At 42.8% G+C, this 27,729-nt stretch overlaps 1 protein-coding gene across 1 annotated transcript in view; it reads right to left on the bottom strand.

Moving 5' to 3' along the window:
- Window positions 1-25,760, bottom strand: part of LOC124544914 (cytochrome P450 6j1-like) — a 136,255-nt gene extending 110,495 nt beyond the window's left edge. The window contains exons 1-6 of the mRNA XM_047123653.1: window positions 25,649-25,760; window positions 16,104-16,516; window positions 11,298-11,422; window positions 2,893-3,152; window positions 1,776-1,887; window positions 97-315 (exon numbers count right to left, since the gene is read on the bottom strand). Coding sequence (XP_046979609.1) covers window positions 97-315; window positions 1,776-1,887; window positions 2,893-3,152; window positions 11,298-11,422; window positions 16,104-16,492 — 1,105 coding nt within the window. The 5' untranslated portion in view covers window positions 16,493-16,516; window positions 25,649-25,760. The remainder of the gene's footprint in view (window positions 1-96; window positions 316-1,775; window positions 1,888-2,892; window positions 3,153-11,297; window positions 11,423-16,103; window positions 16,517-25,648) is intronic.
- Window positions 25,761-27,729: the final 1,969 nt, after the last annotated feature.

Below are 27,729 nucleotides of genomic sequence, written 5' to 3'. Positions count from 1 at the left end.
TGTTGTGTGGTGATTTGTAAGTATTATTTGTAGCTACAGATTTGTGTGTTTCCTTAAAGCTCTAGAGGATAAAAGAATAAATGACGAGACACTCACCGTTGACGGTGTTTATGAGGTCGGTCATCTCCGCGACCGCTTCATACGTGATGCCGCCATGCTTGGCGGCCACCTCCTTCACTTGCTGTCGGATGCGCTGCTGCAGTTCCTGGTTCAGGGCCAGCTCGTACAGTGTGAACATCATGGTCGAGGCGGAGGTCTCGAAGGCGGCCGACAGGAAGGTCAGCACTTGCGCCACAACGTCCTTCTGGTCGAATTCTGGCCACAAAAAGAAACAAAGGTTCTACGTCTCCACTGTCTCTCACTGAACAAATTATTTCACCTGCTTCATTTGTAATGACATTTCGTAATGGCCAATAATACTCCTTCATTAACGTCACCGAAACGTCCGACGTGCCGAGCAAAGTGGCACAGCGGTTAGCACACTGGAGTCACATTTGGAAAGACGTCAGTTAAAATCCCCATGGAGCCGCCACATTTCGTTTCTCCGTGATTTTCCTAAACAAGTCGAGGTAAATGCCAGGGTGGTTCCTTCATAAAGGATGGCCGCTTTCTTTTCTCATCATGCAGGGTGACACACAGGAATAAGTATATTTTCATTTGGCTGTTATGAGTTTTTACGTATAGTGCACCAATATAACAAATAACCAAAACGAATATTTCGTTGTTTAATCGACATAAACTTCAAAATGACTACCGACGATCTCCTATATTAATTAATGAGTGAATAAAATTTTCTCACCGTCTCACTGTAACACTTGCTGTCTGTTGAACAGAAGGGCGTGAAGCTAGGACCCCACCATCAAATTCGTCTTCCGATTTTACAGGGGTTTCGTGTAACAACGGTTTGAGGTAACCCCTCCGTAATACGTAGTGTTGCACAGCTAATGAAGTGGAACGATCACGTAATGTCGATGGTTGGGAAGGTTTATTTGGAGAATTCTAGAAGAGCCAAGGCAGTGTGAAAGCAACAAGATGCTTCATCGTCAATATGTACCGCCTGGTAATGAAATACAGTGACAGTAACACACATGAGTAAATGTTAGCCAGCCTCTGTTCCATTCGCCTCGTTGTGAAAAGTAATACTCAGGAAAGCGAAACTGAGATTATCAAAACATCCATTAGAGCTGTTGAATTTCTGAAAGCTTAGTTTGTGGATGAGGGACATTACATATTTTTTGTCCAAGAACTTCACGGTAAGATATTATGTAACTTTTAAAACGTAACTGTCGTCACAGACCAAAGCAGATTATTTATGAGTAAGAAAAAGCAGCTACGAGGTACATTAATTATGTTCTTGCTGCTACCACACCTAATCTATTTGTCTTTCAGCTGACTGAAAACATCACACTGAGGTGCATTATTCCAATTCGTGTAATCGCAACTTGATGTATAAAAGTCTTATATTTAACTATTGTATATAAGATCTCCAGTTTAGAAAGCATAACAAATTTATGATCCCAAATCATTTACGTATAGTGTTATTAACTGAGGACACCAGATTAAATAACTTGCCAGATTGGGGCTGAAAAATTGTTCAATGCTGTATACCAGCAAATTGATAGGTCACCAAAAGATAAAGAATGGCAAGGTCAACGCATACCTACACATTAGTTTTCCTACACATTAGAATTTCAAGGCGCTAAACAGGAATTTCCAACATTGTTTTCCGTATATAGCAGAAGTGGCACACTGTGTTGTGTCAGGAGAGTACGTACTGAATTCCTGTCCAGTCTCGTCCACCATACGCTTCGACTCGTCAAGGACGCGCATCAGCAGGTCGATGCTGTCTTCTCGCACAACGCCGTTTTTCTTGCGGTAGTCCATTGTCTGCAAACAGAGACAGAAAAAGCTCAGAAAGCGGACATGGTAACGTCACACCATACAGTGGCTATAAACGAAACAGCACCTGTCTGAAATCTCTCTGCTTTTATCAGTTCACACCTGGGGAGTCAGCTGTTCAAGAAAAGATTTATGAAATTTCGATGCGAAGCTAAATTGAAATCGGCAAAATTTTTGGAGCGTTTCACTTGTGATGCAGTTAAGCTCAAATATGCGTATTAAGAACCCTTTGACACGGTGGGTCTAAATCAGTTCATTTGTTAAAAATAACTTTGTGTAAATCGATTTCTACTCCTTTCATTTGATATGAATTGAACAATGTTGTACTTAATCAAGGAAAAGCATAAATGTTAATTTTGTAAAGTTATTTGCAACAGAGTTTTCACTAAATTTTGTAATAGTTGTGCACATCTGCGTAAAGTGTATTTAAATAATTTCGAGGCTAGTTATCTAAATGCTCAGACTCTTTGCTTATAACTGTAATATCCCTGTTTCTCTATCTCTTACTTGGCAGGACGAGAAGTTTATCAGTTGTAACAGAAATGTTTTTGCATTTCTAGGAAGTTGTATTAATGTGAAAGTTGGTTAATTACTGTGGAAGAGTTTGTTTGTTTACTGTGGAACAATGCAGAAGGAAAGAACTTAAAAAATCCCTCGTTATTTAGGAGCAGGCGCTACCTTTATAAACCAAACTGAACTTTGTAGATTGTCTATTCAGAATTACAAAGCCTCTGCCAACAATCATAAGCGGAGGATAAAAACAAAGACAAGTACCAGATTTTAGAGTCTACCAATTACACAAAATGACAAACATCTGTATGGTTAATATGTCATTGGAGATACCATCACTATTGAAATAGCATGTCAAACAGTGTAACTATGAAATTCGTATGCTGATTACGTAATACTTTCGCTTCGGGCATAACATTATATAATAGAATTTAGATGCTGGGCAATCGAAGACTTGTAATAACTCATTTTTTGAAGTCATACCTCTTGAGTGGTCTTGGAAAGGAAATCCTCGAGTTCCTTATTGAAGACGTTGACGTTCAGTTTCTCGAACAGCTTGGGCGCCAGCAAGCTCATAGACTGGGCCAGACGGCCCACGAGGTCGTCTCGAAAGATCTTGCTTATGCTCTGCCGCATGGGGGCTTCAGGGTCCTGCAGGGCGCCGCCCTTGACACCCAGAATCGTCGAACAAACCACGTCAATGGAGTAGCACACCATCAGGTCCTGCACATCCACGTTGCTGTCTGCAACAACAAGTTTTAATCTTCAGTCTGAAGGCTCGTCTGATGCGGTTCTCCACACAATTGTATCCTGTGCAAGCACCTCTGTACAACTGCTGCTACCGACAACGACTTGTACCTTCTTACTGTAATCGGCCCTTGGTCTTCGTCACAGTTTTTCTTCACACACTTTCCTTAATTACTGAATTCACTTCTCCTTTACGCCTCAGGATGTGTCCTATCAAATGATACGTTCTTTTAAGTTTTGTTATTTCTTCACATTCGAATCAGTATCTTTTCATTAGTTACTAGAGTTGCACCCTACCTAAATTACGATTCCATTGTTCAGTTACACAACATAAATGACGTAGTGAGTCGTAGGATTACCGGTCGTATTGGTATCATTAGTAGGAAAAGAAATATGAATGTGAATGAACATGTAAAAGAGAAATTGGAAGTCGACGATATCTCTTTGATTTTTGTTTGTTTGGTTGTGTGTTTTGCACAAAATCAGAACCACATCTCATTCTTTGTTAGTCTATAGCGTATTTCATACACTTATCGAATATAAATTGCCTTTTACAAGCAACAAAAATTATTTGACCCCCTAACTTCTGCACTTTCACGTAACCAAAGCAATTACTTTTGATGCAAGTACAGTTTACGTTCACTAACATGTATAATTTGTTATTCTATACTCAACAAAACTTTCTTCATCTTGATCAAAGCAGGAGATTGCTCGTATTAATGATAAATGTGAAATATATTTATGAATAACAGGAAGATACATTCGACGAATTATTGAAGCAACGTGTAATATATCTTTGTTTTTCGTATTTTTTTTTTTTTTTTACTTTTATCTTTTTGTTGAGGAAATAGCATTTTCTAGTGCTATATGATAAATCCATGTTGCATTGCTTTCTTTATTTTTACCACAACACCCCTTTGTTTCAACGTACAAAGCAACAGTTTTCGAATGAGACCTAAATTAAACAGCGAATATTTTAGTTTTCTTATAAATACTGTTTACTTTTAAGTAACAAACAGGAGGATAATTATGTAGAACAAAAATGTTTCGCAGTTACCTGACCCTTTATATATCTTCACTCCCTTTCTAGACAGTTCACCGCTTTCGGGTTTTAGGGGAATTTAGTAAGACATTGATTCCGCATGTGAAGAAGACAATCGTTTATGAGGTAACGCCCGATATTTATGCAACACACAGAACGTTCAGGAATTGCGGGTATGATATTTACTGATCAAAGCTACCAGGAACAGGTTGACGCTCCTTTTTTCGTTTTCCTTACGTTTTATTTTCTTATACAGCATTTTGCGTCTTTTCCCGCTTTCTTTGCGTGTATGCTTCCATTTTACTAAACTTGTCCACATTCGTTTCTTTCAATGTGTGTCAGGGCGCTGATGACCTCGACGTTGAGCGCCCATAAGCCCCAACACACACACACACACACACACACACACACACACACACACACGTACACACACACTACGCTTACTAATAATAGCCTACGTTGGCCTACGATAGTTTTACTACTCTATTAGTTACCCTTCTAATCTTCAACTTTCTTCTGTTCTATAACATAATAAATACTTACTTCTCTTCTTGACTGAACTCTTTCTCATTGCAACAAGATAATAAAGCAATATCCGGTAAGTACACTTCTAAAACGTCAATTCACACGTTCCTCTTGCCACACAATAAGAGTCCGCAGTGTTGCTTAGGCTACGTAAACTCGCTAGCCCCTCTTCGGTGCTTCAAGTTTAACAGAAGCGAAGGCAGTTCCATATCTGAGCGTGAAAGTGCGTACGTTGTTACACGAATCCTCCAGATAAAAAGCCGAAGCGTTCACTCATAAGTATCCTTTCATACTGGGAATATAATCTGTACGTGAGTTCTGCATAGATTCAGTGCCTCACCGACAAAGTGATTTAAAGGAGAAAAGTCTGGGAAAGGCAACATTGAAAAAAAGTTATTCGAAAAATTTGTCATCAGTGTTTAGGAAGATTCCTTGCTTTTTAAAAAACCTCAATATTAATAGCGAAATCGTATTCAATCAGAGAAATGCATTACCCACAGGCATAGAAGTTATTAGTATTACGCTGGGGTCTCATGTACGTGCCAGGATGTAATCAACTCCATTGCATAACAACACAATTTCGATAACAATAGACGACATGGTTTTTAATGTGGAAGTATCACATTTTGCAAACATGGGTTCAGTACAAGAAATACACACAGAGGTAAACTTGTAGTGTAGCGACATGCACAAATACAGATGGCGATAGTATCACGTCCGCAACATATAAAAGGACAGTGCATTGGCGGAGCTCTCATTTCCACTCAGGGGATTCACGCAAAAAGGTTTCCGACGTGATTATGGCCGCATGACGAGAATTAACAGACTTTGAATGCGGAATGGTAGTTGCAGCCAGACGCACGGGACATTCCATTACGTAAGTCGTTGTGGAATCCAATACCCCGAGATCCACAGTGTCAAGAATCCGCCGAGAATACCAAATTTCAGGCACTGCCTCTTACCACGGACAGCGCAGAAGGCAGCAGCCTTCACTTAACGACCGAGAGCCGTGCGTTTGCTTAGAGTTGTCAGTGCTACCGGACAATTTTTGAACCAAACCTAAATTAATAACCCCAGAAATCAATGTGGGACATACTACTGACGTATCCGTTAGGAAAGTGTGCTTTAATGGGCGATGTCAGTAGACGACCGTCGGAAGTGCCTTTGCTAACAGCAAGACATCGCCTACAGCGCCTCCTCCAGGCTGCTGACTATATTGGTTGGACTCAAGACGGCTGGTAAAGGTGGCCCTTGTGATGACCTCAACCCACGGGAAAAATAATCATCAAAATCTGAACTGTGAAGTCATCCAAAATTCTAGTTGGAAAACCACACTCTCTGTTATACTTCTCAATTGGTCACGATCCCACTTTGTTTACGAACTGAAAACTCTAATATTTACGAGAAACTGCTCTGAAATTAACCTGAACCAACTAAATTATGTATATATTCTCTGAAACTTCAAAGACATCTAACACAATATCTGAAAGGAATTAGAAAAAGTGACAAAATTTCGTGAATCACACACAATACTGTTAATAATTGCATGAACACTGGGGGGGGGGGGGGGGGGGTTCACCATACATCTACCCACTTTTGAGTATAACCAGTGTCTCTTAATACTACGACTCCTAGCAATACAATATCAAAAGCTTTTATTACTGGGTAAACAGTCCCTACGTGATTTGACAGCTGACATTTATAATTCACGCTCACGTCAGAAAATGCGGTAATAGCAGCTTTTACGTTATTGGTCAGAACGCAAGCAATTATGGCGGTCGCCGTAATTTTCGCGCGAAGCCATATTTCGAGACAAAATACTCTTATTAGTCACTGTCATATATCTAGTCCCACAACAATACATAAAACTACATAAAATAACTACAATAATTTTAACATGCAAGGAGAATTAGTTCTAATGAGAGGAAGAAGTTTATATTTACTGGTGTTTCAACAATGACTACCAGGCAACTTTTAATTCGCTGATTGTAATTTTATTTTCGTTAGCAGAAAGCAAACATAAACTGCACAAAGAATTTATTTGAATAGAGTCTGTAATTCTTATACTTTTAATAGAGAAAGGAAGTTTCTAGGTCAGGGGATAGCGTTCGGCGAAATCACTTAACTTTTTGTTGCATACGAAGCGTTGCGTTGGGCAGCACGATGTCGGCGGGTTACGATGATGAGAGCAGGATGTAGGCAGTTCCGCTGGTTAATCTTCTCCGGCGAAACGCAAATAAAGTTCCGGCACAGCTGTATCATTAACCCCGTGGTGGTTAACAAACCACAAGACGACAGTATACGACCGTTGTTGACATGTCCTCTCTTTCAAAGTACACTACGTAGACATCGCTCGTTTTTACACTTTATGCACTGCCCGTGACGCTATCGTCCATAATTACACAGTTCGTCACATTCATACAGTCTTAGCCACAAATACACAGTTCATAGAATTGTTCTTGTGTGTGAAGCACACCGTAAACAATGTCCACTCTGTCCTCATATTTCAAACTTCGACAACGTCACTGAAAGTCATTTATATTGCACAGTTAATTAAAGTCTTCACTTTGACGGTTTGATAGAATGTGATAGACAACAGTTCCACCACCCAAAACCAATACCAGCAAAGTTCATTTGCATAAAAGCACTGTTCGTGTCGGCCGCAACAAAGTATTGTTAGCGGCACTTTCACAGTCCGGTTTATTTGCTTTTAAAGTTCGCTGGCGATGGCATTACATACCGCAATGGTAATGAGAATTAACAATCTGATAGTTCGGTATCACTGTCCATACAATTGCGCATGCTTTTCATAACACACAGTACTATTTTTCCGCGCACGCTTCACAGACACACCATCCACCATCCCCTCTACTACTCAACAACCTTTCGACTATCGATATCACTATCGCTGTCCCCTGTCTACAGATGTTATATCGTTATCGTAAATTACATAGATCTTTATAAATGTTATTGACTGCATTTTTCACAGTTAATAATATTCCAACAGAGAACTTTGCAAACTTTACCACAGGTACAAAGCAAGACACGTATTTATCCATTGGCAAACGAAATAATCACAATTACATCTTTACATTTAAAAATCACAGTAGAATGTTATAACAATTAGAAATGCCCATATGAACAAAAGAAAAAGAATAGAAATCTAAAGAAAATCACGAAAAAAAATTTTTTTGCGTAATTAGCAATGCCTTTACATCCGGTCAGACAGTCCCAATTTCAGTTGGTGAGTGCTGATGCTAAAGCTCAAGTGTGGTGCAGACCTCACAGTGCCACGAATCCAGGTTGTCAGCAAGGCAGAGAGCCAGCTAGTGGTGGCTCCATAATGACGTGGGCTGCAAGACGTCTCAGTTGTTGACAATAAATGTCAGCAGTGACGCTTAGACCTTTGCAAAGAACTTCGCAGTACACCACACGGTCGCTGCTCCATGAGATATATAAAATTATCTTTCGTGTATATGCGAATGTCGTTGTACAGGAAATTGCTACTTTGTCTGGACTTAACCATACCCTTCTTTCTCTGATATTAGCATAAAGACACCATTTCTGATAAACAGTAACGATGTGAGATAGGAATGGTCAGTGTTGTTCACGAGCCAATTGACAACGAGCAAGCAGAGATAGGTCACTCGCAGATTTTTGTGATTTTGGTTTAGAGCGCGCGGTACACGCTATCCCGGTTTTTGAACCTTCCTCATCGCATGCAAATGTCGCACGACAGGAATGATCACAATTCATTACGTTTGCCAGTTCTCGAGTACACTCATATCGATCAATGTGGGCTATTACGTCGAAACGATCTTTGTCAAACTCTAAGGTCTTCCAGAATATGGGGGTCACTAATGTCAAAATGGTCCTCCTGAAGGCAAGAAAACCATTTATTTGCCGTGTTCTGTCCAGTGGCTTGATCACCATACAAGACGCTAATGTTTCTGGCTGCCTCCTACTGTACTCAAACAGCAGCATGTCTAGGAAATTGTCCGATTTCTCCACTTGGTACTACATTTTCTTGCGCTCACAGTTCCACTGACTATTCCCAAATAACAAAATTACAATATGTGAACCCAGATAGCAAAGGTGAACTACAAATGAAAGATGACAGTCGACAAATAAACCCTTGGCAACCGGAATACCAACATGCAAAAGAAAAAAAAGTTGTGCTCCAACCTAATAATGACGCCGAAAGAGTGATTACCTAATATATGCATACTACAACGAAGAATAAATCGTTAATGAACCCTCAAATATTCCATGATTGTAAAGGTTTGCAACAGTTACTCATTCACATCATCATGTTTGCGTCGCCCGCCACCGGTAGCTGAGTGGTTAGCTGGCACGGTATCTCATCGTGTTGGGTCAGAGGGTTAGCTGCCCTCCGTAATACAAGAAACTAAGTGAAAGGACCAACAGCGAACTTGAACGGGTGTCATGGGACGTCCGCCCCGAACAAATGCAACGAACAATGTCGAACAAAATGAGATTAAAAAAAACAGTGGTTAGAGCGACCGAATGTCAATCCTAAGGGCTCGGGTTCGATTCCCGGCTGCGTCGGAGATTTTGTCCGCTCTGGGAGTGGGTGTTGTGTTGTCCTAATAATCATCATTTCATCCCCATCGACGCGCAAGTCGCCGAAGTGGCGTCAAACCGAAAGATTATTTTTATTTCTACGTCTTGAAATCAGTTTGCCTAAACTCGCATAGTCTCATTAAATCCTGCAAGTCGTTGAGTAGAAGGCAGTGTGTCCCATGATCTGCTGCTGACTGCGCCTGGTGGGGAAGAAGTCCGTCCACGTTGTCCACCGGAGAAGTGTCGACTCACCTTCTGCCAAGGAAGAAATGATCCCTCTTTGTTGTTGTCTTACCTCTGAGACTGCACAACTTTCTGCGCGCCAGTGAAATTGCTTTTTCAATATTCCGACAAGTGGTACAGTAGTAAATAAGCCGACAGTTTCTGATTTAGTAACAGCTTTGCAATATTATCCTGTAGAAGAACGCAATTCTTAATAATTCTGTCTGATATCCCTTCTCTGCAGTCGTGTTTGCTCAGCAGCCAATGCACTGGGCTCCACGTTTGGAACCGAGCGAGGTGGCGCAGTGGTTAGCACACTGGACTCGCATTCGGGAGGACGACGGTTCAATCCCGCGTCCGGCCATCCTGATTTAGGTTTTCCGTGATTTCCCTAAATCGCTCCAGGCAAATGCCGGGATGCTTCCTTTGAAAGGGCACGGCCGACATCCTTCCCCGTCCTTCCCTAATCCGATGAGATGTTTGGTCTCTTCCCCCATACAACCCATCCACGTTTGGATTTTATGGAAAGTAGCGTTCACAGTCCCTCAGTTAAATGACTACTGTAGATGAAGAGCTGCGCTACCTCGTTTCTCATGGTAGAGCATTGTAACTGCAGTCCCAATCCACTCTCTTATGGGAAGGACTTTCCATCAAGAGAACAAAGTTCTTTTGTCAACACCTACGGTCGGCTGGCTCGGCTTGTTAAATCTGCAAATCGGCCCAAACTTGGGTGTTCGTCACCACGTTATCCGATTTTCTCAAGAAGGCGGCCACGCCTCACATAGTGTGAGGTGACTTAGTGAATTGTTATGTAGATAGCAGCAGGATGGGCGCAAGGCCCAGATATTGCCGTGTCTCCATGGTTAAACGGTCAGCCACACGGATTACCCTGCCTCCTGGTTCCTAAGCTAAAATGGTTCTCGTACCCACGGACCGTATGAGACCTCAGCCTCGCCGTTCATCTGGGATTCTCCAACTCCAAGAAAATTGCAGAACGAATTGCATGCAGCTTCCACAAGTTTATGGAGAGAGAAGTAAGAAGAATTTACACCCTAATCGCCAAAATCACAGAGGTTGCTTGCTATAAACATGAGCATTAATCAACTGACATCGCCGGCCGAAGTGGCCGTGCGGTTAAAGGCGCTGCAGTCTGGAACCGCAGGACCGCTACGGTCGCAGGTTCGAATCCGGCCTCGGGCGTGGATGTTTGTGATGTCCTTAGGTTAGTTAGGTTTAACTAGTTCTAAGTTCTAGGGGACTAATGACCTCAGCAGTTGAGTCCCATAGTGCTCAGAGCCATTTGAACCATTTGAACCAACTGACATCGCTAGAACTTAAACCAAGTGAACTTAAATAAATTATGGAAATATCCATGAGACATGTCAGTCCAGCAATAGATTGTCACGTATGAAACGGTTCAAATGGCTCTGAGCACTATGGGGCTTAACATCTATGGTCATCAGTCCCCTAGAACTTAGAACTACTTAAACCTAACTAACCTAAGGACATCACACAACACCCAGTCATCACGAGGCAGAGAAAGTCCCAGATCCCGCCGGGAATCGAACCCGGGAACCCGGGCGTGGTGTCACGTATCAGCTGATACTATCGTTGGTTTGCACTTTGTATGTAAATAATCCATTTTGGGAAACTATAGCTCACGTTCCCATTATATTCCATATCTTTCTGTTGATTCATTTATACCGTAGCAACTTTCCGATATAGTAATATAACAGAAACAACACTTACTATAACAAAACAGCCATACCTTTTTTCGTAGCGGCTGTCAGGTGCTCAACCAGTTCCTGTCCACACTCTTCGACCAGGTGGAACATGCGCTTCATCTTGCCGGAAGTGAAACCTGGCGTCAACACATTACGTAACATCTTCCACCTGTCGGAGGAGACACATTTTTACTACACCTTCATACATACCTCACCAGATTTTACTTCTAAACAAATAACAATGGATAGATGTCGAAGACATTCGCCAGCTTTCTATCCTAAGTGCCGCATATTCATTTCAGTCTTAAAAATTGGGCGGAAGCACTACGTGTACTCCTGTTTTTTGCTTACTTCATATAGTAAGGTATATACTGCCTAACAAAAACAGTGCAGCACCCACCGTGGGTGCCTCATTTTTTTTATGCGTCGATCAGTGTAGGAAACAATCTACTCGAATAATGAGGTCAGGAACATAACGCACATATCGTTATTTTTACATAGGATAAACGGGCTATTTCCATTATCTTAGATGTCTTTTGGCCGTGATCAAAATGGCTATGTGGATGGGTCGATGAGGATTAAATCTGGCAATAGTTCAGACTGCAGAAGCACAGATACTATATCAGGAACACAGAGCATCAATGATGTGTTGGAGTTCATCCTAACAGTTCTATCAGAACACAGAAAAAATAAGTACTGTACGCACAAGTTGCACAATTGTAGATTCAGTAATGTGGACCATAGGCAAAGATGCATAAGTTGTGGAAAAACTTAAAATTACGAGTACGTACTGCTTTTATTTCATTGTTTCAGTAGACTATTTTTAAAACCTGTGGATTTCTATGACCAATATTAAACTGTGTAAATTTAACGATTATCTTTTTACCTTCACACATTTTGTTATGTTTGAAACATTTAATTACATTCCCTATCTCTAAGCCGACCTTCCAATATCTACAAAAAGGACAAAATTTACAGTTTCTGATAATTGAAACGGAAGGTCGTTTATGTATGGTAAATCAGAAACAGAATAGGAGGCAAAATATTTAACCTGTGGTACACCATGTCCGATTACTTCTAATTTCGATTTCCCCTTGCTCTGTGATCGATACTTAACCAGTACACACTGAAATGAATACAACGTATATCAAAGCTCTGTTAATAGGTTACGGGGCGAAAATCTGCATGTATTATTTCAATTCTTCTGTACTCCTGTGGCAAATTGGATTTCGAACAGTTTGGAAGCTCGTATGAGCCTAAATGGCATTATCGTATCTCAGCAAAACATTTCAGCTTTAGAGTGATATAAGCTTTCTTTATCTTATCTCAACAAAACATTTTAGCGATTGGAGTGATATAACTTTCGGATGACGTAACTTATTCAACTCACCTTAAGAACAGAGAATTAAAAATTTAGATGTATTTACATTAAAATCGTTACACTACTGAATTTATCTCAGTGTAAACCGTTTCTGGCTACAGATATCCGTACAAAAAGAACTATATTTATGTTTATGCCGGTGTTTAACACTGCAGAAACGTATTGGTCCCTACTTTGTAGGTTACTTGTGTCTATTCATCTGGTTGTAAGCACTTCATCAACATGTTTAATGTGATTAAAGATGCTTCCATAGAAAGTATTATGCGGTAGATGACTTCATGTACGGTGTTTGTTCTAGCTTGGGACAACTAAATACCTCGAAACTGGCGCATGGTATGAAAACAATGTTTTACGTGAAAAGTCAATATTAGCAAAGGGAACATCAGTCTGTGCTACAACTGGCCACCTCCTAACCACAGCTCGTGCATAGCGGGCAGGGTCAGCTTTGTATTTTCAAATGGGAACCACCAATTTTTATCGCATATTCGGATTCTGCCTCAAAGTATACGTACGGTTTACTCAGACCATTGGTTCCCATTTGCGCTAGGTGGAACCGTAATCGACAGATATCAAGTATGCTGATTTTGAAAAAGAGAACCGTTACGTTTAATTCTACATTTCATTTGCGGTGTAAATATAAACGTTTGTGTTACAACGGTTGATATTGATGTTCGAAATTTAGTATCTCAAATGTGATTCTACAGTATAATATGGTTAGTCGTTTCAATGTCTGGTTACTAACTACATTTCCCATGATCCAGGAACACCGATGTCAATGTAATGGTTTTGTTGCCAGCAGAGTGCTTGATATCCGTGAGACCCCTAGCCTCTCACCGTTGGACTGCATAATTCTGGCCAGTCCCCTTTCCTCTCACCACTGAATGCTTGAATTTGGTGAGTGCCCTTGCCTATCACCATTGAGGTGACTATCCATGGCAGTTGCGCCTGTCACTGAATTTATGAACATTTTACCTTATTACAATGGTTGTTGTTTCATTCCGCCGGTTAGCCGAGCGGTCTAAGGCGCTGCAGTCATGGACTGTGCGGCTAATCCCGGCGGAGGTTGGAGTCCTCCCTCGGGCATGGGTGTGTATGTTTGTCCTTAGGATAATTTAGGTTAAGTAGTGTGTAAGCTTAGGGACTGATGACCTTGGCAGTTAAGTCCCATAAGATTTCACACGCATTTGAACATTTTATTCCACCGATAGTCGCATAGCGGCAAGTACAAGAGTTACGGCGTTGGATGGAAACACATACGGAAATCAGTCAATCTGATGGTGGGGTTCGAGGGCGGCCACCGAAATCAAGCATTCCGACGGTTTCGGTAGTCACCACTGTCAACTTCGCAGGGAACAGAAAACTAAGTTACCATACATGTAGCTTATTTGCCACAAACGTCAATCTCAACCCATATTATTAACTACTGTACAATAGCGTTTGTGACACTCAAGTAACGTTTGAACACAAATATCAGCCGTTAGAACACAAAGGTTTACATTTATTAGGTTGGTACACAAGTTCGTAGGTTTCCCATTAGTTAAATACACACAATACATACAAATAACACAGACTTTAGTCGTCAATGATATCTTCTCCTTCACTATTTGCAACAGTCTGCCAGTGCTGGGTAACTTTCCGATTCCACTGCTGTAGAAATCACCTGGTTTTGAAGAGAAGAACCTGTCAAGCCATGATCGGAGCGGCTTTTCGTCCGGAAAGGAAATTTTTTGAAGGCTGCTTGGTAGAGAGCGGAAAAGATGACAATCTGAGATCGCATGATCACGTGGATAACGTGGGTGCGGAATGACTTTCCAACCTACCTCTTCCATAATGTTTATGTCAGTTTAACACAATGTAGGCGGGCGTCACCACAGAGTAGCATCACTTCAGCAGTCTTCCTGGCCGTTGTTCTTGGATTACGTCGCAAGTCGTCTCAATTGTTAAAATGGATTTCAGGGGTGATGATTACACCTTGGGGAAGTTCACTGTGGTTCAAATGGCTCTGAGCACTATGGAACTTAACGTCTGAGGTCATCAGTCCCCTAGAACTTAGAACTACTTAAACGTAAGTAACCTATACACCATTTCTCGTCACCAGTAACGATACAGGGTAGGAATAATAGGTGTTGTTCACGAAGCAATTGATTAGGAGTAAGCAGAGATGCACATATGGCCACCCGACAATTTTTTCTGATTTTGGCTTAGAGCATGCGGTGCCGATTTTTTAATCTTCTTCGTCGCCTGAATATGCCGCACGAAGGTGAAATTGTCACAGTTCATCACATATGCCACTTCTCGAGTACACTGACGTGGGTAATTGTGGACTAAGGCGATGAAACGACCTTCATCAAACGCCCAAGGGCTTCCTGAACATGTAGAGTTACTAAAGTCAAAACGAACCTCCTAGAAACGAGAAAATCATTTTCTTTCCACGTACTGTCCAATGGCGTTATCCCCACACACGTCGAAAATGTGTCTGGCTGCCTCCATTGCTGTTGCCGAAGAAGATGTCGGAAATGTTCCGATTTATCCACTTGGCATACTATTTTATAGCGTACACAGCCCCCACTCACTATTTCCAAATGATAAAATGACAATATGTAAACTGAAATAGGAGCAGTGACCTACAAATAATAAAGGACAATCGATAAATGAACCCTTAGCAACCGGGATACCAAGATGCAAAACAGAAGCGCTACCAACTTATGCACCAACATAATACATCGTAAATGAAACGTAGACTCAAATGCCTCGGTTGGTCTGGGTGGCCAAGCGGTTCTAGGCGCTACAGTCTGGAACAGCGCGACTGCTGCGGTCGCAGGTTCGAATCCTGCGTCGGGCATGGATGTGTGTGATGTCCTAGTTAGGTTTAAGTAGTTCTAAGTTCTAGGGGACTGATGACCTCAGAAGTTAAGTCCCATAGTGCTCAGAGCCATTTGAACCTCGGTTGTCAATTGCAAAAACAGGCACACTTGATATGTGTCGATTACAGCGGCATCTGCTACGAGTGAGAAATAAAGGGTTGAGTAAGCAATGCATATATTTTGGCGTATAATCTGAATGTGAAGAAAATATGGGCTGTATACCGTTTGAAAATACAAAGTTGACCCCACCCATGCTGGAGGGGCGGTTATGAAGTGGTTGGTTGTAACACAGACACATGTCTTTAATGCGTATTAGCTTTACACCTAGAATGTTTCTTCAAACCATCTGTCGTTTTCGAGATTTTGGGTTGTCTCAAGTTAAAACAAACGCCCTGTATGCATTTAGGACGAAAATAAATAATCTTTCCTAATTTTAGATTACCAATATACACGTGTAAGTCTTCCATTTAGAATACTCAAGTAGACTGTAATTTTTCCATTTAAAGTATGCTTATAAATAAATAGCATTCTGGGCAAAACTTTTGCTCGGCATCGTTTTGATGCTTTGACTTGTGCAAACTAACTGAAATAATTGTACTTCTTACCTTGGACCGTTGACAGCGAAGATTGACCGCCCGCCCACGGAGTAGTCAGTTTCCGGTATGGTAAAATTCAGCCGGTAGAAGGAGGAAAAATCTGAGGCCAAGACACGGCCCACGAGCTCGGGGTCCTTGACCATCAGGAGCGGCTGATCGAAGGCGAACATTCCCATGAAGGGCTCGTCCCCTGCCCGCAGGTAGCACTCGTATATGGGCTCCCCCATGTGCTGGCGGCCCGTCACGACGCCGCCCATGTTGCCGACGACCAGCGTCGGCTTCATGTGGGGCACCCCGAGCTTCCTCCAGAGAGAGTAGTGGCGCGTCGTGTACCAGTAGAGCAGCGGCAGCAGCACGAGCAGGCCGTCCAGCACCCAGCTCCCAGTCACCAGCGCCATGGTCGTCCCGCGGTCCGGCTGCTGCTGCAGACAAGATAACGCACACAGTCAGCGCTGTAGGCCGTTACGATGCACAAACCCTCCCCTCCCCTCCCCGCCCACCCTTCAGGTTGTTGACCACTCCGCTTCTGTAAATACGCCGGCATGCTTTGACACAATAGCGTGTATAGACAAAGAGCAAAACGTACACTACTGGCCATTAAAATTGCAACACCAAGAAGAAATACAGATGATAAACGGGTATTCATTGGACAAATATATTATACTAGAACTGACATGTGATAAATTTTCACGCAATTTGGATACATAGATGCTGAGAAATCAGTACCCAGAACAACCACCTATGGCTGTAATAACGGCCTTGATACGCCTGGGCATTGAGTGAAATAGAGCTTGGATGGCGTGTACAGGTACAGCTGCCCATGCAGCTTCAACACGATACCACAGTTCATCAATAGTAGTGACTGGCGTATTGTGACGAGCCAGTTGCTCGGCCACCATCGACCACACGTTTTCAATTAGTCAGAGCTCAGGAGAATGTGCTGGCCAGGGCAAAGTCGAACATTTTCTGTATCCAGAAAGGCCCCTTCAGGACCTGCAACATGCGGTCGTGCATTATCCTGCTCAAATGTAGGGTTTCGCAGGGATCGAATGAAGGGTAGAGCCACGGGTCGTAACACATCTGAAATGTAACGTCCACTGTTCAAAGTGCCGTCAATGCGAACAAGAGGTGACCGAGACGTGTAACCAATGGCACACCATACCATCACGCCGGGTGATACGCCAGTATGGCGATGACGAATACAAGCTTCCACTGTGCGTTCACCGCGATGTCGCCAAACACGGATGCGACCATCGTGATGCTGTAAACAGAATCTGGATTCATCCGAAAAAATGTCGTTTTGCCATTCGTGCACCCAGGTTCGTCGTTGAGTACACCATCGCAGGCGCTCCTGTCTGTGATGCAGCGTCAAGGGTAACCGCAGCCATGGTCTCCGAGCTGATAGTCCATGCTGCTGCAAACGTCGTCGAACTGTTCATGCAGATGGTTGTTGTGTCGACTGCTAGTGATACGATGCCGTTGGGATCCAGCACTGCGTTCCGTAGTACCCTCCTGAACCCACCGATTCCATATGCTGCTAACAGTCATTGGATCTCGACCAACGCGAGCAGCAATGTCGCGATACGATAAACCGCAATCGCGATAGGCTACAATCCGATCTTTATCAAAATCGGAAACGTGACATTACGCATTTCTCCTCCTTATACGAGGCATCACAACAACGTTTCACCAGGCAACGCCGTCAACTGCTTTTTGTGTATGAGAAATCCGGCCGGCCCGAGTGGCCGTGCGGTTCTGGGCGCTACAGTCTGGAACCGGGCGACCGCTACGATCGCAGGTTCGAATCCTGCCTCGGGCATGGATGTGTGTGATGTCCCTAGGTTAGTTAGGTTTAATTAGTTCTAAGTTCTAGGCGACTGATGACCTTAGAAGTTAAGTCGCATAGTGCTCAGAGCCATTTTGAGAAATCGGTTGGAAACTGTCCTCATGTCAGCACGTTGTAGGTATCGCCACCGGCGCCAACCTTGTGTGAATGCTCTGAAAAGCTAATCATTTGCATATCACAGCATCTTCTTCCTGACGGTTAAATTTCGCGTCTGTAGCACGTCATCTTCGTGGTGTAGCAATTTTAATGGCATGTAGTGTATAATCACCGTTACATCTCCATCTATATACATACTCCACAAGCCGCTGTACGGTGCATTTCGGAGGGTACCCTGCACCACTACTACTGCACTAAAGTGACCGTCTCGGAAATAGGCACCTCAAGGTCGTCTCACAGTCCTACATCATTGGCAATACACTGCAAAGTTGCGTCGATCTTTACACTACCTCAAGTGTCGCTTAGATTGACCACCCTCTGTAATGCTCGGCCATCCCTGTCCATCACTGTATGAGATCTGTCGTGTCGTGGTTTAGCTGTGGCTGTTCCCTCGCGTTTACACTTCACAATTACATCACAAACAGTCGACTTGGGTGGCATCAGAAGGGCTGAAATGACCCTGTTTGTTTTGTTAATCAGGTGTCATCCAATGGCTGGCCCACATTCCAAGTCCCCGAGTTCTCTTGACAGCTCCACTCTGCTGCCACTGTTTCTTTACTATCAACAGAATACTTCGTACCTCCTTTCGTATTGGCAGACCCGCTTCTTGTGATATCTGGTGGTGAATTTGACGGTACACGGGAGCACCGAGATACTTTTGATCAGATAATGTGTGCGTACAGAACTATTTAAAACGGAACGGCCGTGCGGGATTAGCCGAGCGGTCTAGGCGCTGCAGTCATAGACTGTGCGGCTGCTCCCGGCGGAGGTTCGAGTCCTCCAACGGGCATGGGTGAGTGTGTTTGGTTCAAATGGCTCTGAGCACTATGCGACTTAACTTCTGAGGGCATCAGTCGCCTAGAACTTAGAACTAATTAAGGACATCACACACATCCATGCCCGAGGCAGGATTCGAACCTGCGACCGTAGCGGTCACTCGGTTCCAGACTGTAGCGCCTGGAACCGCACTGCCACTCCGGTCGGCGGTGTGTGTGTGTGTTTGTCCTTAGGCTAATTTAGGTTGAATAGTGTGTAAGCTTACGCACTGGTGACCTTAGCAATTTAGTCCCATAAGATCCGACACACATTTGAACATTTGAAAACGGAACGTCGACAAAAAACAAATCACAGAAAAGCGAGATGCCAGAAGGATATCCGTTAGAAGAATCCTCAGGATTCCACTCGCGAATGACGTAGCATACCAAAACCCTCGCTCTACCGGTACTTGAATAGTGTTCGGTAGTCTGGCACCCATGCCTCAAAGGACTGATAGATGAAATGGAGAAGATCCAAAGAAGAGCAGCACGTTTCGTGACAGGTTCGTTTAGTATGCGCGAAAGCGTCACAGAGATGCTGATACAACTCTAGTGGAAGACGATACACGAGAAGCGTTGCGGGTGACGCCGTCGTTTACTGTTAACATTTCGAGAGCGAACGTTTCTAGATGAGTCAGTCACTACAGACAAGAGCTCTCACGGATGCTCACCAACAATGGGAAGTGGGGAGGTGATAGCGTTAGGCTAAGTACCCTTCGTCGCATGCCTTAAAGTTCCTAACGGAGTTAGATGCAGTTTCAGTGAGCTGCTCGTCCGCTTATCGATATGATTAATCGCGTAAGGCCACAGTTCAAGGTCGGAACACAGTTGCGAATCACCAACCTGCAGTAAATATTAGTCTATGTTAGGTTGGTGCATACGTTCGTGGCCTTTTTGCTTTGTATGTTGGTATTTCGTTTGGTGTGTGTTTATTTATTGATTCCCATTCTTTATTTGTAGTTTACTGTTCCCATTTGAGTACCTATATTGTCATTTTGCCATTTGGAGATAGTGTGTGGAGCCGTGGACGTAGAAAATGGAGTGCCAAGTGTCGGAATATTTCCGAGGCATTCCTCTGATTGAATTCGGTAGAGGGGTAACAGCAGCAGAAGCAACAAGCAGTATTTGCGCCGTATATGGTGATAATGCCACTGCACGGAGGACGCCAAGAAAATGGATCTCTTTTTTTAAGGAGGATCGTTTGACAGTAGTGACTCTCCGCGTTCAAGAAGACACTCAGGGCTTCATAAAGATCGCTAGACTCATTAGTCCGCAATGATTCACGTCAGTGTACTCCAGGTCTGGCAGATGTGACGAACTGTGATCGTACCACCGTCGTGCGACATTTGCATGCGATGAGGAGGTTTAAAAAAAGTGGAGTGTGGTTACTGCATGCTCTAAGGGAAAATCACGAAAAACGGTGGGTGGCCATATGTGTGTTCCTGATTGTTCATCCTCAATTGGCTTGTGAACAACACTGTTACTGGTGACGAGAAATGGTGTCTTTATGCTAACATAATGGAAATAAAGGAATGAATGAGCCCAAACAAAGCAGCAACTCCCTGTACAAACATCAGAGGGCATCTGGTGAAACTGCGGCGGTGTGGTGTACTACGAAATACTTCCCCGAGGTGTAACCACCATCGCTGACATTTATTCTCAACAAGCGAGACGATTTTCAGACGTAATGCAAGAACAACGACCAGGAAGACTGCGTGAAATTATGCTATTCTACGACAACGCCCGCCCGCATTCTGCTAGACTGATAAACACTACACACGAGATGCTTTGGGAAGTCATACCGCACCAGCCTTATTCACCTGATCTTGCGCCCTCAGATTTTCACCTTTTCCTCTCTCTACCGAACAGCACTCAAGGAACTTCCTTTCTGTATGAAAATGCCCTCCGAACCTGGCTCCACGACTTCTTCGCCTCAAGACCAGGTGATTTCTACAACAGCGGAATAGGAAAGATACCCCAGCATTGGCACACTGTTGTAAATAGTGAAGGAGAATATATTATTGATGACTAAAGTATCTGACACGTGTATCTGTTGTGTTTATTAAACTTATGGAAAAACGCTGACTGTGCGACTGGTCTCGGCGGAGGTTCGAGTCCTCAAAAAAAAAAAATGGCTCTGAGCACTATGGGACTTAACATCTATGGTCATCAGTCCCCTAGAACTTAGAACTATTTAAACCTAACTAACCTAAGGACAGCACACAACACCCAGTCATCACGAGGCAGAGAAAATCTCTGACCCCGCCGGGAATCGAACCCGGGAACCCAGGCGCGGGAAGTGAGAACGCTACCGCACGACCACGAGCTGGGAACTTCGAATCCTCCCTCGGGCATGGGTGTGTGTGTGTTTGTCCTTTGGGGTAATTTAGGTGAAGTAGTGTGTAAGCTTACGGACTGACGACCTTAGCGGTTAAGTCCCATAAGACTTCACACACATTTGAACTTTTTTTTGAAAAACGCTGCGAAGATATGCACCAACCCTATAATCCCTTAGAAGTGCGCAGTGTCTATGGATTGCATTGGATTCGATACTTTTGGGGGAAGAATCCAGACAGCGAGGTCATCGGTCTCATTGGATTAGGGTAGGACGGGGAAGGAAATAGGCCGTGTCCTTTCAAAGGAACCATCCCGGCATTTGCCTGGAGCGATTTAGGGAAATCACGGAAAACCTAAATCAGGATGGCCGGACGCGGGATTGAACCGTCGTCCTCCCATGTCTCACTTTATATCGTGCTGCTGTGTCTTCACATACCGATTAAGCTTGCGCACTGGTAAGACGCTGACAATGTCCGTGATTTTCCTAAATTCCTTAAGCCGAATGCTTGCTGGGTTGCGCCCATTGAAAGTGCATGCTAGATTTTTTTCCCACCCTCCCGAATCCGACCTTCATCTCGAATGACCCCAACGTCGACGGCTCGTTGAAGTTCAATCTTCCGCCCTTTCTCATGTACGTAGCTTCTTATGTAGGTAGCTACCAACTCCTGTCCATCGGGGGCACACAATGTTAAGGAGAAAATTGCACCATAGAAATGAGTGAAAGTAGAGTACCATAACCGGCAACAGATACCACAACAAAAGGGAGTGGGAGAGGCTCGTTTTCTGAGATAGTGGCGCAGACTTAACGTCAGTATTGACTTAACATCAGTATTGGAAGTACGTGAAGTGAAGTGAAGAACATCGTGCCGACAACAGTTGTTCAATCTGAAATTTCTTGTCTAGCAGACTTTACTGGTGAAGACTTTAGAGCTCACAGTGACGTGACAAATTACCTGGAGAGAAAATGCCCAGATTTTTTTGCACACATATACTGACGGATGTAAAACAAATGAGGGAGTTGGTTGTGCATATTATTGCTTTAGGTCACAGATAGCTAAACAGCTTTTATTGGCAGCATTTAGTAGTATTTATTCACTAGAAGTAACAGCAATTAAAAAAAAAACAGTTAAGTTTGAAACTAGAAAAGTGAACGGAATACTAAATCCGACTGACTCCAAAAGTGCTTTTGAGCAGTTGGAACGTCGAAAGTGGAAGCCTGGTAACAGCTATGTTTTTGATGTGGTACAATTAATAACAAAGGCCAACAAAGAAAATAGATCTGTTCATCTAATGTGGGTAAAGGGACACTCAGGTATCCGGCATAACGAAATAGTAGATACTCTTGCTAAAAAGAAAAGGTATCAAAGAAGGGGACCCGCTGTTTATAAAGCTTCCACACTGCGACTTTGTATATGTGTCAAAGAAAGAGGCATACGAGCAATGGGAGGCCCAGTGGCAGACATTGGAGCAGAAAAATGGTTTTTCGTTCGCTTCAATACAGCGTACTATACTAACGAAACCAGGAACGCCAAAAAAAATCTCCCAAGAAGATATGTAACATTAGTTATCAGAATAAGGTTGGGACACGAATGTTTCCCTGTTAGAGTCACAGATTCTCCCACATGTAGTGAACATGCAGAAGACGAAGAAGATCATCATGTCATATTGGGATGTTACAAATATATACCACATCAAATAAACTGCGAGAAAAGCTTGTAAAAATGAAGATGCTCTAACAACACCACAACTTGCAAAGTAGGTTAGAAATCAGATTAATAATGTTGCTCACGCAGCATATGTTCGCTTTATCGGGCAACAACAAAGTTATTGACTGTTGATGGTATCGTCGGAATGGAAATAATGGAGTCACTGTAACAAAGTCATTAATTTTGGCACTTATCTTGAATGGACTCCCATGTAGATTTCGTCGATGTTGTTATGGCTCATCTTGTTGATTCTATGGTGATTCCACTTTGACTGCTAGAAGGTCCATACCTGTATTTTAGCAATATTTGAAGACCTAACAAATGCGTTTTTCAGAAAATTCTTAATGATCAACAATCCCAGATCAGAACAATGGTACGGCAGAAATAATTTTTGACTTGGTGTTCACGATCCATATTTTTATTAAACTTCTTGTAAATTCACATATACTTCTTCTTCTTAATTGTCACATCATTAAGAAAACAGTTTTGTATCAATCTTCATGTATTTAATTTCCACTTTAACCAAACACAAGACTTGACTGTTCTTTTACAAAGCGAAATAACAACTTAACTTCTGCAAAGTGAAACAAAGACTGCTCTGTGGGCATTCCCACCAAAACGGTTACAAGTAAGTCAAAGATTATGACAGTCTCAAACAAATGAATACATACAAGAACCATATCACTGTAATATATCGATACATCGGAGTACCTATACATTAATAAAACCAAATGTGAATATTGTCACAAAAATATGTCTGTTACTTCGCAGAAAAGTAGTACGATATTACTGTTTGGAGCGCCGTAATGGTCACGTAAATAAAGAACCATTACAATGCCAACAAATATTGAAACACTGACGAGTGAGAACAACCTCAAAATTGAGAGTTCAATAGTACGTTATGTACAAGAAGTAGATATAGATCTCGGACATATTAACTGCTGAATTTGTGATCTTTTTGTACAAAATAGTTGTGTTTTTGAAATTTAGTTGTTGTCACTAACATAAGCAGTTGTAATGGCTGTACTGGTTGCTGTAAAAACCATTGAATTTAATTAATTAATCCTGGGAGGAAGGCTCTTGCAACGACAGACTTTAGAAGGAGTAGCTGAACACTCACTGAATGTTTTCCGTCTTTTTTCATGACAGAACCTGACAGTAATATTAAATACTAAACACTTTCATGATGTTTGTTTGATAACTAACAGTTTCTCAGGTTCTTAGATAATAGTCATTTGACAACTAAACAAAGCTACCACAGATAAGATAAAATGCAACCTACGCAGATATCACTGATACAGATAAGGAAAAAACACTTTTTTACTGTTTCCTGTTTACATGTTATGGCCTGAAGAGGTTTTGCTACCCTGGTCAAATATCGGGTTCCCAATGTTGTCGGTTGTTTTACACAAATTTTTTACACCATCAGTTGTTTTACAGCTGTTCGCAAATCAGCTCCTCTGGTTGCTAATTTAGTCGGTACGACGACCATTTCTGATCGATTAAAAATGCTGAGTATAAAGTTTCAACTTCTCCGTCACTGCCCAAAAGTTGCTTCACGTAGATTAGCGGATTTTTTTTAAAAACAAGGAGTAACCTGATAAATCGGTCACGTGTCAGAAACGGTTGTGCGTCCACATAAGGGCGCAAATCGACTGTGGAAGAGGAAATCCGGTACCTAGAAGCGAAATTCCATTATCGTTATTGTATTTTTTACATGTCTAACCAGAAGTGGTATAGGAAAATCGTTTCATGATGAAGCATTTTGGGAACCCCACGTAAACATAGCGACAGAGCATCTGCTAAGGAAAGTGCTACGTCTTATATCACAAAGAATTTGTTATATTTAACAAGAAAATAAACATTTTTGTGTTTTGTGAAAATCGGTACATTTTAACAAAATGTTTTAGAAAGAGTTGAATTTATTATCCTAATCTCAAATTTGCATAATACATTTCATTTAATAGAGGGAAAGAGACAAAACTGTCTTTTATCATTTAAGCCTAAGCTGGCCATTATGTATCACACGTTTTCTGATTTCAAGTGTTTTGTAAGAAAAGTATTAACTCATAAGAAACTTTGGGATTAGAATGCATAAAGAGACCACTTTGTGATGTATGTGAAACGAAAGTTGTGTGGTAAAATAAAACAGCAAGAAGTAGACAATTACAGAAGAACGCCACAAAGGAACTAAAATCATCAGCTACCACAGGACATTGATTTATATCATTGGGACAAATGGGAAATTTGTGCTGAACTGGACTTCGAACCTGGTCTCCTGCTTGCTAGGCAGTTGCGCAGACCAGTATGCCATCCAGACCCAGTGGTCACCACAACCACAACACGGACTACCCTAGCACACTTCCAGTCAGACCCAAATTCTCGACTTATACCACACACTACTGATATACTAATCCTGCTCATTAGTCTCCCTACACGCATCATCCCGCAATTAACATAAGAGTTCTAGCCTGGAGTTCATCTGCACTGAGGGATGTTTGGCTGTAATCTCCTTAATTATGTATGTAATGTTTGTTCCTTCAGACACGTTCGAATGAACAGACATCACATACATATAATTACCAAGTAACCTCCAGGACGAGACATTTAGCTCCGTTTCACTCTAGCCCTTACTGTTGTTGAATCTGACGTCGCCGTTACAATGCGTTGCGCCAGTCCGGCGTGTACACTCACCGTTGTTGTCTACGAGTGGAGTCTGTGCACTGAAGCGATGCACCACTGTGTCTCATGGATGCACAGCTCTCGCCTTATATACTGTAAGAGCGAGCGCGTGCAGATAACCGAGTTCACCATGACGCATCAGTTGTCAGCTGTCCACTAGCAGCGACGTAAGTGGCTAGCGGCAGAGCTTGCGTACGTTCCACCACGGGTCGATAACAGGAAATAAGTCCCACGTGTTTTACTGTAACACAGCGCTCTAGCTATACCGGCAGAAGGTCCTCGAACTAATTTCGCGAGCTATTAAAGTCTGGAGAAATCTCGCAAGCGGTAGCTACTGTTTCCTTTGGTTATAAGAGTGCTGCAACGAAATTTGCTGATTTTAAAAGTCAATAAAACAATGCATGTGTATCGTGTTAAATTATTATTTGGTGTTGAAATTTAATATGCAGTGTCCGCCCCGATACCTACGTGGTCTGCGCGACGGAATGCCGTGCAAAGGGGCCATGGTTCGATTCCCGTCTGGGTCGGAGATTTTCTCCTCTCAGGGTCTGGGTGTTGTGTTGTCCTCATCATCATTTCATGCCCATCGACGAGCAAGTCGGCAACTTGCACCGGGCGACCAACCTACCCAACGGGAGGCCTTAACCACACGACATTTCATTTTTTCATAACAAGCAGTAATATCTGGCAAATGACGCCTCTTATTATCAAGACGGTGATTTCATTCTCCAAGGACTTTCATACGAAAGTGTATGCGGTTGAAACTGGCGAAGAATGGTTATGTATGATACCTTTGCAACGTTTGCTTTTTCGGTCATATGACACCAGCCTGCGAGCAAATATCGCTGCTACATGCTGATAAGCATAGAGACTATCACACTCTGCGTTTGCTTTATCGTCTGTTCAATCACTGCACCTTCTCTTATTTGTCTTCACCTCTTATTCTACTATCTGAACAGCAGAAATACTCGTTGTCAACAAAGTGAAGTTCTCTCTGTATCATAATAGTGTTGAACTACATCCATCTACATCCATACTCCGCAAGCCACCTGACGGTGTGTGGCGGAGGGTACCTTGAGTACCTCTATCGGTTCTCCCTTCTATTCCAGTCTCGTATTGTTCGTGGAAAGAAGGATTGTCGGTATGCCTCTGTATGGGCTCTAATCTCTCTAATTTTATACTCATGGTCTCTTCGCGATATATACGTAGGAGGGAGCAATATACAAAGTGTGACAAAGTCTGTGACACCCCACTCTGCATTGTTGCCACATTTATTCAAGATTGTGGACCCAAGACGGCGGGCTGTAGATAACGCTATGTCGCAATGACGTCATTGCAGGAAGCTGAAATTTTGGCGGGAAAATAGGTCTATTCGGCTGTCTCCACTAACCTAACCCGCCCATTCCCCTCACCTGACCCCTCCCCTGCCCCCTCCCCTCCCCCTCTCACACCCCCTACCTTCCCCCATCCATCAATTGGCACCAAAAGGGCTCAGTCTGTGCTGGGCTGCTGGATGTATAGACATAAGTATGGAGTGTTTATTTAAACAATTTGACTTGTCATAGACGGTAGCTCCATCCAGTGTGTTCACCATGAGGTGCAGACTCCAACTGACCTGGTTCACAACTACTGAGGGTGCTGTCGGCCTGTGAAACGCAATAGGTACTGAGTTCGAGTCTTGGCCTGACACACAGTTTTTATCTGCCAGGATGTTTCAGGGATGAATTTAATATGTGTATTACAGGCTGAGGGCTGTATCCATAGCCTCCTACACAATGAGTGGAAAGAAAAAGTAATGGACGAGCATGTGGTGAATACCTTTCGACAAATAAAGGCAGTGCAGTGGAATGGTATGATCATGCTTTTCGCTACTCATGCAGATAGATGCTTGTGCTGGAACAGCATACCTTTTTTGAAACTGCCTAACACCCCACATCAACTTCGCTCTATTCCACAATGAAACATAGTTGTTCACCTTGAGGTTTGGAGACCAACTGACCTAGTTCACAAACTGCCACCAGAGTGCACTGTCGATCTTTCATCACTTCCTCCCGTGACAGTCCAAGATGGCGGACCAGAAAAAAGGGTGCGAA

The sequence above is a fragment of the Schistocerca americana genome, chromosome 8 (assembly GCF_021461395.2).
Source record: "Schistocerca americana isolate TAMUIC-IGC-003095 chromosome 8, iqSchAmer2.1, whole genome shotgun sequence".
Classification (NCBI taxonomy): Eukaryota; Metazoa; Arthropoda; class Insecta; order Orthoptera; family Acrididae; genus Schistocerca; species Schistocerca americana.
The sequence above is the reverse complement of the archived record's forward strand: the minus strand, read 5'-3'. Positions and strand labels throughout refer to the sequence as shown.